The sequence below is a fragment of the Phocoena sinus genome, chromosome 7 (assembly GCF_008692025.1).
Source record: "Phocoena sinus isolate mPhoSin1 chromosome 7, mPhoSin1.pri, whole genome shotgun sequence".
Taxonomy (NCBI): Eukaryota; Metazoa; Chordata; class Mammalia; order Artiodactyla; family Phocoenidae; genus Phocoena; species Phocoena sinus.
Genome location: NC_045769.1, coordinates 9,245,219 through 9,257,420, shown reverse-complemented (window position 1 = coordinate 9,257,420; position 12,202 = coordinate 9,245,219). Strand labels below are relative to the sequence as shown.

At 46.0% G+C, this 12,202-nt stretch overlaps 1 protein-coding gene across 1 annotated transcript in view; it reads left to right on the top strand.

The window, feature by feature from the left end:
* Positions 1-12,202, top strand: part of FBXO36 (F-box protein 36) — a 109,736-nt gene extending 97,534 nt beyond the window's left edge. The window contains exon 4 of the mRNA XM_032637856.1: positions 11,706-12,202. Coding sequence (XP_032493747.1) covers positions 11,706-11,894 — 189 coding nt within the window. The 3' untranslated portion in view covers positions 11,895-12,202. The remainder of the gene's footprint in view (positions 1-11,705) is intronic.

Genomic DNA, 12,202 nt, shown 5'->3' with positions numbered 1-12,202 from the left:
TCTTTTCCATGTGCTTTATATATGTTATTCCTAATCCTCACAGCGCTAAAACTTTAGTGTCATTTCCATATAATCATAATAAGTTCCATTTATTGAATATCTACTACGTGCTAAGCGCTGAATGTACGTCATCCAGTGCAATCCTCAAACAGTGCCATAAGATGGATGAGTAGAGACTCTCTTGTCCTGATTTTCAAGGAGGGAACAGAGGCTCAGGTAAAGCACACAGATAATGAACAGTGGAGCCAGCCAGTGCTCACCAAAGAGCACTCAGTGCCGAGGATGCTTCCGGTAATGAGATGATAAGGTGGTTTGCTCTATGGGTGTCAGTCAGCTCCTTTCCCCAGCTGGGCTCATAAACCAAATGCCCAGGTGGCAAGGATGGAAATTGTGCACGGACTCAACCACATGAGTCTCTTCTTTTCAAGATTAACCTGCCCACTGTCACAGGAGAGGCAGGTGCTGTGCCCGGGCAGCCTTACTCCATGGCTGGTGTGCTTGAATCAGTTTATTCTCCTCCTCAGATGACCAAATGCAAGATCAGATGTGGAGACCAGGCTCGGAGCAATAAGTAGAATGTCCAGGATGACTTAATTACTAAGTGGCAGGGCCAGCGTTCAAATCAGCTCGTCCCTGAAGAACAGGTTCTGTCTTTCATAAGATGGAGTTAAGTATGGGAATGTGTTTTTCCCTCAGGTAGACTGGAGCTACAGCAGGTAGGTCCCACAATGATACTTTCAAAGCCATGAAAGTATTTTCTTCCTCAGGCCACATGGAAGCATCCCATGAGCAGTAAGGCAGAAAAGGTCCTGCCCCCTCAGGACATGTCACAGTCTTCATTATCCTTATCTATATAATTGTGGTAGCTCAGATTCCTTTTTCATATATCTTTTAAATATCTGTCTATGAGTCATTTCTTTTTTTTTTTTTTTATTTATTTATGTATTTTTGGCTGCATTGGGTCTTCGTTGCTGCGCGCGGGGTTTTCTCTAGTTGTGGCTAGCAGGGGCTGCTCTTCGTTGCGGTGCGCGGGCGTCTCGTTGCAGTGGCTTCTCTTGTTGCAGAGCACGGCTCTAGGCGTGCAGGCTTCGGTAGTTGGGGCTCCAGGGCTCTAGAGCGCAGGCTCAGTAGTTGTGGCGCATGGCCTTAGTTGCTCCATGGCATGTGGGATCTTCCCGGCCCAGGGCTCGAACCCATGTCCCCTGCATGGGCAGGTGGATTCTCAACCACTGCACCACCAGGGAAGCCTATGAGTCACTTCTAATGAACCAAGTTTGCAACCATGAAATTTAAACTAACAGAAGGAATAAAGTCAGAAGATGGCTTGAGTCTATACCAGCTTATCATTTCACTGATGGAATTCCATAAAGGTGATTTCATTCTGAACGAGTTGCACTACAAGAAGGACCCCATCATTATCTTGTGGAGGATTCAAAGGTTGTAGTCATCCTTAAGTTGCAATTACATATCAAATACTAGAAAAATTCAAAAGCTTTCCATAATAACTATATTAGGATAGACCAAGTTAGAAATTGTGACTTGGGATCACAAACCACCCTAAAACAACAGTGGCTTAAGACAATAATATCTGTTTGTTTCATTCATGATTCATACTCATTGTGGGCTGATAGGAGGCTCTGCTCCACAATGTCTTTCAGTAACTCAGGCTATTAGAGACTCCACTGAACCATCTGAAGCACGTGGTGTCCTTAGTCACTGCGGCCGGGAAGAGACAGCTGAGGTTCATGCACTCTGTTTTGATACAGCATTTCTACTCATGGTCCTTTGGCCAGAACGAATTACACGGCCCCACGTAACTGCGTGGCACAGGGAGATGTGGGAGAAGAGAGGGAATACTTGGTTAGCGTCACGATCTCTGCCACAAACTGAAAATCCCGGACAAAGCAGTGTGTACGTTAAGATTCATATATATGAAGATAGTATCATAATAGTATTTTTTCTCAAATACAGTTACCTGCTTTAACATCTTCCATACTAGAAAAAAGAGACCTTAATTTTTCATTTCTCCTCTTTTCTGTGTTTCTTGGGACTGTGTTTTCTGAATATGTGTCTGGCTTTAGAACCAAAGACTACACTATGCTTATAAAATACTTCTCCTATAAAGAACTGAGTTTCTTTCTCTCTTTCACCCTCTGAGATGTCTATTTTGCACCCTCTTCTCTCTCCCCAAGTCTCTGTGTCCCACCTTCTTCCTCACTCTTAACTGATGTCGAGTCTTATTTCAATGAGAAACTAGAAGCAGTCATAAGAGAATGGCCTCCTAGGCCACTCACCAGTTCTGCTGGTGCCTCATTCTGCTTTACTTCCTGTTGCAGGTGATAAATTCTCCCTGTTATCATCCATGGCCACACCTCCACTTGTGGATTTCACTCCCCTCACCTATTCAACAACTTGGCTCAGCAGTTATCCCTCTTCACCATGCATCACTGCATCATTAATTTTACCCCTCTACTGGATCATTTCCATCAGCACATAAACATACATTTAAAATAAAATTGCCTTGACCTCACTCCCCATTCTGCTCTTAAAGCAAAATTCCTCAAGCATTCTCTGTACTTGCTATTTCTACTTCCTCTCCTCTTCTTTCTTGGACTTACTCTAGCCAGGCATCCATCCCCACTAAGCCACCGAAACTCCTCTTGTCGAGGTTGCTATTGTCCATCACCTTGTAAAATACACCAGTTTTTTTTTTTTGAAAGATTTTTTTTTTGATGTGGACCACTTTTAAAGTCTTTATTGAATTTGTTATAACATTGCTTCCGGTTTTTTTTTTTTTTGCGGTATGCGGGCCTCTCACTGGTGTGGCCTCTCCCGCAGGCTCCGGACGTGCAGGCTCAGCGGCCATGGCTCATGGACCCAGCCGCTCCGCAGCACGTGGGATCTTCCTGGACCGGGGCACGAACCCGTGTCCCCTGCATTAGCAGGCGGACTCTCAACCACTGCGCCACCAGGGAAGCCCTGCTTCTGTTTTTTATGTTTTGGTGTTTTGGTTGCGAGGCATGTGGGATCTTAGCTCCCTGACCAGGCATCGAACTTGCACCCCCTGCATTGGAAGGTGAAGTTTTAACCACTGGACCACCAGGGAAGTCCCACCAGTCAGTTTTTAATTCTCATCTTATTTGACTTTTCAGCAGCATTTACACATTTCATTATTCTCCAGGTTTTCTTTGCTCTTCTCAGTCTCCCTGGCTGAAAACTTTATGCCCTGACTGCTTAATGCTGGAATGTCCTAGAGCACTTCCTTGGGCCATTTTCTCTATCTACAGTCACACTGAGATGATAGCTTTAAATATTATTTACATGCAGCTAATTTTCAAACGTACGTTTCCAGCCCTAGTTGCCCTCTTGAACTCCTAACTTTTATATCTCATTGCATGCTCAATGCTTCCTCCTAGATCTAGCAGTATAGACATCTCAAATTTAACACATCCAAACCAGACCTCTGAATTTCCCCACACACATACTTATTTACAAATTCTAATTCTCCCAGTCTTATTTTTCTGTCCTTGGCGACATTCACGCAGCTGCTCAAGCCAAAAACTCATCCTTAATTCTTCTTTCTCCTCTTCCTTCTCATCTAATTCATTATCAAGTGGTATGAGCTCTACCTTCAAAATATATCTATCATCTGACTCTGTCTTGCCTCCGGCCTGGCCACCATCCTGTTACACACCATCCTCATATCTTCCTGGATTTTCTAGATAGAACTCCACAGTAGATTTGCTTTCACCTCATGGGACTAGCAGCGTACTTTCATCATTTTGCCTCAGGACTATGTCAGTTCTCCAGCTGAGTCATACTTATATCACAGAGATATTGATCCTGTCACCTTCCTACGTGCTGGTCTTTGGTGACATCATGCTGATAAGCAGGAGTAGCAGATACCTTGGATGCCTTGGTGAGATCGTAGATGTCAGGGAGCTGGCGGAATGGTTGGGAGTCCGCCTGCCGATGCAGGGGACGCGGGTTCGTGCCCCGGTCCGGGAAGATCCCACGTGCCGCGGAGCGGCTGGGCCCGTGAGCCACGGCCACTGAGCCTGTGCGTCCAGAGCCTGTGGTACGCAACGGGAGAGGCCACAGCAGTGAGAGGCCCGCGTACAGTAAAAAAAAAAAAAAAAAAAATACTTTAAGGGGCTTCCCTGGTGGCACAGTGGTTGAGAGTCCACCTGCCGATGCAGGGGACACGGGTTCGTGCCCCGGTCCGGGAAGATCCCACGTGCCGCGGAGCGGCTGGGCCCGTGAGCCACGGCCACTGAGCCTGTGCGTCCGGAGCCTGTGCTACGCAACGGGAGAGGCCACAGCAGTGAGAGGCCCGTGTACCGCAAAAAAAAAAAAAAAAAAAAAATTGAGAGGCCTGCCATCTCAATGCGTTATCTAGAATCCATTGCCTTATTGTAACTTCCTGTCCTAAGAAAACAGCACAGCTCTTTGTGGATATTTTTAGTTTTAAGGTAACATACAGCACATTTGAGTTTGCTTCTCTGATTCATTTACCAAATAGCCCATAAAGCTGCCAGTTTTAAATGGGGCCCAGCTTGCCGTGTAAGCAGCTGAGTCACTGGCTCCTTGTGATCCAGCAGATTTCATGGTGCTCAGAGCGTCTGTGGCCTGGACGGCCATGGTCTATCTGGGTCCTTGCTGAAAGTTATGGCATGCGTCATCAGGAAAATTACACCTCGTACCTCCAGGGTTTTAGAGTAAAGGCATGGATGCTTTTACAGATAACTGCTCTGCTATTGAGAAACAGCTCTTGGATTTCTGTGGGGCAAAGGCTAATGTTTTGCCTAGATGCTCAAAGTCTTGAAAAGAACAAGATTTGGAGATTAATGAGGAGTTTTGGGGAAGAGGTATTTGGGTGGACTTTTCAGAATAAGCCAGAGAATCAAGATATTTGTGTCCCATGTGACTGCTCACCAAAGAGCACTCAGTGCCGAGGATGCTTCCGGTAATGAGATGATAAGGTGGTTTGCTCTATGGGTGTCAGTCAGCTCCTTTCCCCAGCTGGGCTCATAAACCAAATGCCCAGGTGGCAAGGATGGAAATTGTGCACGGACTCAACCACATGAGTCTCTTCTTTTCAAGATTAACCTGCCCACTGTCGCAGGAGAGGCAATGCTGAGTCCCCAGGAAGGCGCCATGCTCCAGGCGGTCCAGTCAGTAACGAGGTGGTAGGTCAGTTACACTGGACGCTTTTCACCCTCCCTGGATGGGTTACCTCTTCTGGGTATGGATCGGCTTTCCTGGCACGCCATGCTCCTTCAGCAACGTTGTGTGTAAACTGACCAAATACCTTATTTTTCCATCATCGTAGCCCATACAAGATTGCTTCAGATTATTTTGCTGAAATAAATTCATTTATTAAACAAGTAGACATAAATAAATACGGTATGAGTACACGATTTCCTGCTCTTAGCTTGCATACTCCACTGTCTAGAAATACTTGTCCTCACGGCTTCTTGGAGGTGCTTAATCCCTCATCAGCTAATGGACAACACTTTACAACGTTGGAGCGCGTTCTTACAGGATGTATTATATGGTCTCAGTCACTGGCCAGAATGTGGTCCTGTTTCTTCTGTAGCTACAATCAAAGGACGAAAGTGGGAGTATCATCTCTCAGAATCATACATAGTCACCCATGTGAAAAAGTGTTGTTTCCTTCTCCACAGCTTAGGCTTCTAGTAGGTTAGGGATCTTGATAGTCAAAGAATGAATAGTTTCGCCTAAAGAACAACAATGACTCCATTGAACTAGAAATTAAAAGAATGAAGAGTGCTCCCAGGCTGTCTGGGGCTCCTAATGCCACTGAACAAACAGGCAAAAAAAAAAACAAACCCCAAATGGGCATTACTGTGTTGGCTCTGGTGATTAATCATGTTTATTAGAGAAAAATAGAGTTGCTTGTTCACAGTGAAATTACAGAGAAGTATTTCTGGAACCCGGACCATCCCTGCAAGTGCTTTTTTTTTCTTTTTCTTTTTTTTGGGGGTGGCTGCACTGCGTAGCTTGTAGGATCTTAGTTCCCCAAGCAGGGAGGGATCCCCTGGGATGGAACCCCTGGCCCCTGCGGTGGAAGCACAGAGTCCTAACCACTAGACAGCCAGGGATTTCCCTGTGTGAGTGCCTTCTAATACTGGCATGTTCAATGGCAAAACTTATTTAAAGAAGACTAAAGCATCTTCTACCTGAGAGATCAAGAAGTACTCACACCCAGCAGGAACCGGAGACGGTTTGGATCACCTCAGCAGGTATAGCAGCTTGACCAGTTGAGGTGCTGGCTGAGAACAAAAGGATGGTGGAAGGCGTAGTAGAACGAGAAAATTACAAACACAACTCCTGCTTGTGACCAGTTGCAGAACCTAGGACTATAGTAGCTCCCTATATTTTCTTCCTCACCCAGTGATATGTACATGTTTAAAAAATCTGTTTATTTTTGGCTGCGTTGGGTCTTCGTTGCTGCGCGCGGGCTTTTCTCTAGTTGCGGCGAGCGGGGGCTACCCTTCGTTGCGGTGTGCAGGCTTCTCATTGCGGTGGCTTCTCTTGTTGCGGAGCACGGGCTCTAGGCGTGCGGGCTTCAGTAGTTGTGGCCCACAGGCTCAGTAGTTGTGGCGCATGGGCTTAGTTGCTCCACAGCATGTGGTATCTTCCTGGACCAGGGCTCGACCCCGTGTCCCCTGCATTGGCAGACGGATTCCTAACCACTGCACCACCAGGGAAGCCCCGATATGTACATTTATATGTAAACCAATATTTTCCTCTTTCCCTTTCTTCTATTATTTTATACAGGGCAAGTCGGTACTGGTTAACTTTATAATTCTAGGATACAAAGATGAACTGGGATTAACTAGAGGTAGCAAACACTACCCAGAGGTTTGTAGTGACTGCTGGGATTTGGCGGGAGTCGGGTAGAGGTGAAGGCAGAGAATAAACGCATTGTCACCGTATGAGGGGCAGTTGCTTTGCATTAGGTGGAGCATTGCTGCTGCCGTCATTGGGAAGTTTACGTGTGAGAGGAAGGGTCTGTATGTGTGAGAAGAAGGGTCTGTATGGATAAGAACAGCCAGGAGGTCAGACAGAGGAGACATGCAGTGGGCTGGCTGGCTTCACGCCCATTTGGGCTCCCTCACACTACATGGAGTTGCCTTTGTGTGCTGTGAAGGTAAGAAAGATAAAAGCTACATTTCATGGATGCCTTTGCAAGTAGTGTCTTGGGCGTAGCCTGGGCTCTGTCAAGTAGACCCACGTGCAAGAGTCTTGGAAGGAAGATGTGAGCCAGGTGGGGCAGCCTCCGTGCTTTTCCTGCCAGCATGGCGCTGAGGCCTGTAGGGGAGGTTCTAGGGTCCAGTCCAAGGCGTTAGCACATCTTTAGGTGCTGAGTGTTGGGGAGCAGAAGCAGTGAGATTTCCACTAGAACAGTCTGGGTTTCTTGTTTCGTTTTTTAATCTGACTGCTGATTTTTTTTTTTTTTTTTTTGCTGTATGTGGGCCTCTCACTGTTGTGGCCTCTCCCGCTGCGGAGCACAGGCTCCGGATGCGCAGGCTCAGCCACCATGGCTCACGGGCCCAGCCGCTCCGCGGCATGTGGGATCTTCCCAGACTGGGGCACAAACCTATGTTCCCTGCATCGGCAGGCGGACTCTCAACCACTGCGTCACCAGGGAAGCCCTGATTTTTTTTTTTAATTAATTTTTATTGGAGTATAGTTGCTTTACAATGTTGTGTTAGCTTCTGCTGTACAGCAAAGTGAATCAGCTACATGTATACACACATCCCCTCTCTTTTGGATTTCCTTCCCATTTAGGTCACCACAGAGCACTGAGGAGAGTTCCTGTGCTATACAGTAGGTTCTCATTAGTTATCTATTATATATTTTTTAATTTTTTAAAAATGTTTTTGGAATAGACAAAGTCTTTATAGGCATATAAACAAAGGCAGAAACCATATATAAAAGACTATTAGGGCTTCCCTCGTGGTGCAGTGGTTAAGAATCCACCTGCCAGTGCAGGGGGTACGGGTTTGAGCCCTGGTCCGGGAAGATCCCACATGCCGTGGAGCAACTAAGCTCATGCGTCCCAACTACTGAGCCTGCGCTTTAGAGCCCGCGAGCCACAACTACTGAGCCCGTGTGCCACAACTCCTGAAGCCCACACGCCTAGAGCCCATGCTCTGCAACAAGAGAAGCCACTACAATGAGAAGCCCGTGCACCGCAACAAAGAGTAGCCCCTGCTTGCTGCAACTAGAGAAAGCCTGCACGCAGCAATGAAGACCCAACGCAGCCAAAAATATAAATTAATTAATTAATTAATTTTGAAAAAGACTATTAGATTTGATTCTATCCCCGTAAACAAAATTTTAAAAAATTTTAATTTGCACATGTAAAAGTAATAACCCTTGACCGCCTGGAGGGGTGGGATAGGGAGGGTGGGAGGGAGGGAGACGCAAGAGGGAAGAGATATGGAAACATATGTATATATATAACTGATTCATTTTGTTGTAAAGCAGAAACTAACACACCATTGTAAAGCAATTATACTCCAATAAAGATGTTACCAAAAAAAAAAAAAGTAATAACCCAAACTTTAGAAAGAAAATAAGCAACATATGATTAACTTTGCAGAATTATTATAAATTGGTAAGTAAAAGACTAATAATACCATAATACAAAAATGAACAGAGATTATGAACAATTAGCAAAAGAGGAAATACAGGGGCTTCCCTGGTGGCGCAGTGGTTGAGAGTCCGCCTGCCGATGCAGGGGACACGGGTTCGTGCCCCGGTCCGGGAGGATCCCACATGCCGCGGAGCGGCTGGGCCCGTGAGCCATGGCCGCTGGGCTTGTGCGTCCGGAGCCTGTGCTCCACAACGGGAGAGGCCACAACAGTGAGAGGCCCGCGCACAGCAAAAAAAAAAAAAAAAAAAAGAGGAAATACAGAAATCAACAAAGTTCGACAAAGCAATCTCATAAGTAAACAAAGAAATGTAAATTAAAAGAAGACACCTTTATAGCCAACTAAGTCTAAGGATTTATTTTGCATGGTGATGCTCTGTTTACACTACTCTAGGAATTATAAGTCAGTAAACACTTTCTACAGGATACTTTAACGGTATATATTCAATTCTTTTGAAAAGTTAAATTTTTAAGAATGTACTTTAAAGAAAATCATGTGTTAATAAACATATATGTAACAAGGGTATTTGTAGTAGAATTATTTTTAATCATTAATTATCTATTTTATACATCTAGCTGCTGTTATTCCTGGCTGTAGAGCATTGAACGTTCCCCTCTGGTTTTACTAGATATTCTGTGAGCTTCCTATTGCCTGGACTGAATCCCTCTCAGCTTAAACAACATAGAATATGTTCTGTGGTCTGAAACAAGGGGCCCTGTCCAGTACCGTAGGCGTTCCATACAGTTTGGATGGATGGATGAATGGAGGAATGAATAGGCTATTGAAAATTGTGGGGCAGCTTATCTCCACACTAAATGGACCAAACTGTAGTCACTTTAGTTTGTATTTCTCTTTTCTATTTCTTCCCTTATTGTTAGTCTCACAACCCGTCGTTCTCTGCTTTCACTACTCTGCCTCTGATGGCATCAACCAGCCTTCTAATTTGCTGTGTCTAGACTGCTGAGGGCTAAAGGCTGTACACGAAACTAAAACAAATTCTAAGGAAAGGAAGAATGATTAGTGAGTGTAGGCCTTTTCTGCAGAACCCCCCCAGCCTTTCTAAATAGAGCCCAACTGGATTCAGTATTCTGGAGTTGGAGGGACTTTACCACGCCTGTCTGCTTCTCCTATTTAAGTGTTAAAGTTGCCCTCTAATTTTAAATAGTGAAATAATTAGTTCAACCTAATTTTTGTCAGTCAGATCAACTCTCTTTATTTTTCACAGGCACAGGGTCTGCACAGATCATTATCCATAGATAATCTTGTTTCCCACCATTATTGACCTTCCAGCGGCCCATCTGCTTCTTGTGTTTCTTTGCCTCCTTGTAAGAGGAGTCTTTGTGAGTTGCTCCAGGGGGCCGTGTCTGGGAGGGTCTGAGCAGGAAGCAGGAGCCTCAGCCCACGAGCTCTGTGCCGCTCCCCGCCCCCCACCAGTTTAAAGGAACTGTGGGCTCCTTAATGATCCTCTGTCATGCCTATTCTTTCCGCTGCTGGATTTTCACATGTGACGGGAGAATCAGGTTGGTGATGAACTTCCCTGAGCGCACAATTGGCACAGGAAGGATGGAGCCAGGAAGTGTTCTGGGGCCCACGTGAGACCCTTCTTTGAGTACGTTTCATATTACCGGAGTTATCACTATGCAGTGTCAAATATCCAAGCACCTTTAAATGTTCCTAGTCTTGCATACAGGTACCAAAAAATCACGGCTATCGCTAAGGTCGGAAATAATAAATGTAATGGAAGCTTTAACTTTAGGAAAGATTTGGGGGCATGGAAGCAAGGGATTAGGAAATCTCCTGTAAAGAGTGCTTAGTAGCAGAAGACTGATGGGACTTCCCTGGTGGTCCAGTGGTTAAGACTCCACGCTTCCACTGCCGGGGATGTGGGTTAGATCCCTGGCTGGAGAACTAAGATCCCACATGCCCAGCAGTGCGGCCAAAAAAAGTAGCGGGAGACTGATGAACATAGTTGCCGTAAATGATGGTGACGATTGAAAAAGTCCTAGTAGGAAATCTTGGGTAAATGGAAGCTGAACTCTGGCAGCTTTGAACTTGGAGGGAGGGCAAAGTGGTCTTGTGCAGATATTGGGCCAGAGGGGTCTTGTCTGTCCTTAACTTCATGGCCCTCAGGTAAAGGCCCAGACTGCAGAAGAACATCCCTGGGAAGATTATTCCCAGAGAACGGCTCCCTTTGCCATGTGTCTGGCAGGCCTGGGGAGCGACTGCATCTTGTAGGCCACTCTGTTGCATGGTGTGATGTCATGCATGCAAAGGACTCCGAATAAAACATGAGGACGGGACCCTGGCACCAGGAATGTGTAAATTTTAGGTGTGCTGGTTGGCAGTCTCCGAGGGCTGCTTGTCCGCTTCAATGCGGTTCGCTACTGAGTAGCCCGCAGTGACCTACGGTGTCCGCTGTACAGCCCGGGGAGAGGTGATTCAAGCAAGGGTTTAACATGACGCCGAGCAGGAGTTAGCAACGCTTCTCCTCGAGAAACTGCTGCAGCCCTCGGCGAAGATCGGTTGACCACACCATTATCAGCCTGTTATGTGGCTAGCTGGAAATTCACCACATAATGTTGCGTATGTAAACTTAACCATATCACGTTGTATGTGTACTGTTTATAACTGTGTCACATTTTGCATCTTTTTTTTAAAACTTTTTATTTTATATTGTAGTATAGTTGATTATGTTGTGTTCGTTTCGGGTGTACACCAAAGTGACTCAGTTATACATATACATGTATCCTTTTTCAAATTTTGCATCTTAAATGAGATCAGGACTTGATTTATTCCGTTAATCGAATATTGCTTCATCCTTTAGATACTTGTGCACTTGCCTCTCCTCAAAGAGGAAGTTTCTGGAGTCAGAACTGTGTCTGGTACATCTTTGTGCACCCGTGGTGTTTCCTCCAGTGTCTCACAGGCAGCAGGGGTTGGATAGTGATGTTGTGAGTGAGTGAACTTTTCCTTAACCCATGTATACTGTCACCCACCTCTGACTTTTTCCACCCACAGTTGTGCACGTCAGGCAAACTGTGGGAGCAGATCGTCCAGTCTGCCTGTGACCACATCACCCCAGACATGAGAGCCCTGGCTCAGGATATGGGCTGGAGACAGATGTTCTTCACCAGCAAGCTGCAGCTCCAGCGGCACCTCCGCAAGAGGATACAACAACAAGGAAGCCGGAGGAGCAGTGAGCTCTAGGGTCACACATTCCTACCTGCAGGAGAGTTGAGGCACGGCTGTGTTTTCCATCTGTGTCCAAACCTCTTCTGCTGCCTTTGATTAAGAACTAAGGTTTTGTTGATTCAAGGAGCCATAGAGTACTTGCACACAAATGCAGCACACCGCCTCTGCTGGGCTTTGCCTGAACCACGGTCCCTGCCACAGGGAGGGTCAGCTCATGGCCCCAGCACAGGGGCAGCAGGACAGGAGGCGCCCATGCCCTGCCACCCATAAGAAAAGAGGCTTCTGCTGTATGGTAACAAACAATAAATGATTATTAGCAGGTT